Source organism: Genypterus blacodes, unplaced genomic scaffold (assembly GCF_046128005.1).
Source record: "Genypterus blacodes isolate CSIRO-AG114 ecotype Tasmania unplaced genomic scaffold, CSIRO-AGI_Gbla_v1 ptg000607l_1, whole genome shotgun sequence".
Taxonomy (NCBI): Eukaryota; Metazoa; Chordata; class Actinopteri; order Ophidiiformes; family Ophidiidae; genus Genypterus; species Genypterus blacodes.
The window spans coordinates 30,129-32,500 of NW_027467331.1; the positions used below are offsets into that span (position 1 = coordinate 30,129).

The 2,372-nt window shown below is 50.4% G+C and overlaps 1 protein-coding gene across 1 annotated transcript in view; it reads left to right on the forward strand.

Moving 5' to 3' along the window:
* Positions 1-1,185: 1,185 nt before the first annotated feature.
* The window catches only part of LOC142990598 (fibroblast growth factor 14-like), a gene marked incomplete at its 3' end in the record, with an annotated part of 4,440 nt that continues 3,253 nt past the window's right edge, over positions 1,186-2,372 (forward strand). Inside the window, exon 1 of the mRNA XM_076140434.1 lies at positions 1,186-1,378. Coding sequence (XP_075996549.1) covers positions 1,186-1,378 — 193 coding nt within the window. The remainder of the gene's footprint in view (positions 1,379-2,372) is intronic.

The following is a 2,372-nucleotide window of genomic DNA, read 5'->3' on the forward strand; positions in this document are numbered from 1 at the left end:
TTACTTTCAAAATAAAACAATGGCAATCAGATTGATACGGTCAGTGATTATCACACACACTATGATTTGAGGTATTGAATGAATGTCAAGGTTTTTAGAAGGTAAATGTGTTGATAAAGAGTTCACAGACTGTTGCTAAGCGGAGATATGATGGGATAGAAGGCTTTGAGCTCACCTTCGTCCTTCAGGGCCAGGCGGCATGAAGAATGGTAGAAGACGAATCAGTTCAGTTCAGCCATGTGATGGAAACAAAGGGGAAGATTCATGAATATAAGAAGAAGAACAATCAATCAATCAATCAATCAGGCAATCAAGGCAATCAAATGCTGGCTTGAGCATGGGGAGATTGCTCATAGCGAGCTAAGTGATGTGGAATAGATCTATATTTATTGATTAAGTCTATAATTCAGAATCTTTGAGCTGAAAGGCTTTGATCAGATGAACTGGATGATTGATTGACAGGATACAGAGACATTTCAGAGCAAGTTCAGGATCAGAATGATTCATATTTCAAATTCACTATTTCACTACTTGAGCTCAACCTTCAATTCTACACAGAGGATCAAAGTGATGAAGGACCTCATCTCATCATGACTTCTACTTTAGAGTCCTTCATCCTAATTGTTTTCTATTTAAATGTTTTGCACAATTAAATAAAACTCTAAATAATGTAATAAACGGTGGCGTACGGGAAAAAAACGTTAAACCGATCGTTCTGTTTAAGACGATAAATCTAGAGCTCTGAATTTGAAAGGCAACCCGCCCCATTTCCGGTCTCGCGCTGCGCAATGCTGCTGTCTTTTACGCAGCTGGAAGGGCTCGCGGCGGCACGCGCCTCGCGTCTCTGTCAGCGAACTCCAAACGGACGTTTAGGGAAGAGGAAGACGAAGAGGAAGAGGAAGAGAAAGACGAAGAGGAAGAGCAGCCGCTGCGCTGTCTGAGGCTCGATGTGACTCTGAGCAGACATGGACGCGCACAGACGCTCAGACGGACTGACAGAGACGTGACGGACAGGTGAGGCAGAGAGCCGAGGATGCCGGGAGCTGAGGCGGTGTGAGTCTGGGCTGGACCCGAGCATGGGGCGAATCTAGCCGGCAGAGCGCCGGGGGTTTGTCCGCTCATCGTCTGCGCTCCGTGGACACAAAGTGAAGAGCCTGGAGACGCAGACGGACACGGGGCTGAGACATGGCAGCGGCCATCGCCAGCGGTTTAATCCGACAGAAGCGACAGGCGAGGGAACAACACGCCCACCGACCGACACCTCACCGGCGGCGGAAGAGCCCCGGTAAGAAGCAGGGACTCTGCAAAGGGGACCTGGTGGACATCTTCTCCAAAGTCCGGATATTTGGCCTGAAGAAGAGGAGGCTACGGAGACAAGGTGTGTGTGCGGGGGTCTCTCTCTCTCTCTCGCTCTCTGTCTGTCTGTCTGTCTGTCTGTCTGTCTCTCTCTCCCTCTCTCCATCTCTCTCCCGCTGTCTCACTCTCTCTCCCTATCTCTCTCTCTCACGCACGCGGAGTCAGGCGCGCACAAACACGTTGGCACACGCAGGGGCGCACGCGCATACACAGACGCGCACGCCAGTCATGCATGCAAACAGGCAGACTCGCCTCTCTCCCCTCAAACACACACACACACACACACACACACACACTGTCATGTCTTGTAGTGCCCTATGGTTCAGTAGTTTTCAGGTACATCCATTATTGAAGCGAGAGATTAGACTGTCTGGCCTCCCTCTCTCTCTCTTTCCCTCCTTCTCTACCTCTCTCAATCTCTCTCTCCCCCCCCTCCCCCTCTCTCTCTCCCTCTCCCCCCCTCTCTCTTTCCCTCCCTCTCTCTTTCCCTCTCTCTCTCTCTCTCTCACTCACTAAAGTGACTATTTCCATAAACACACTTTGTCTTTGTGTGTGTGTGCGTGCGTGTGTGTGCGTGTGTGTGTGCGTGTGTGTGCGTGTGTGTGTTGCTGTCCATCCTCTGATTCCCTCTCAGTCCAGCCTGGCGGCCTCTTTAGGGGCTCTGGGTGTCGGCTGGTGATTATATGGAAATGAATGCAGCCTGATGAGAATGTTGTGATTGTGAGCTACAGTCGGCGGCCCTGGAAGTGCGGCTGTAATCAATTGATTGTGTGGGAAAGAGGTGGGCGACGTACAGAGGGATAAAGGGAGGAGGAGGGAAGGAAGGAAGGAAGGGGCAGGCAGAGAGGAGAGACAAGGAGACGATGAGAGGTCAGCGTGAGCCGTCGTGTCCATCAGAACAGGACTGTGTGAAGCAGCTGTGGATTCAAGGAAATGAGGATTAGAATGTAATTAAAAGGGAAGGAGAGAGGAGAGAGGAGAGAGGACCTGCAGCACAGAATGGCTTCATTTAGATG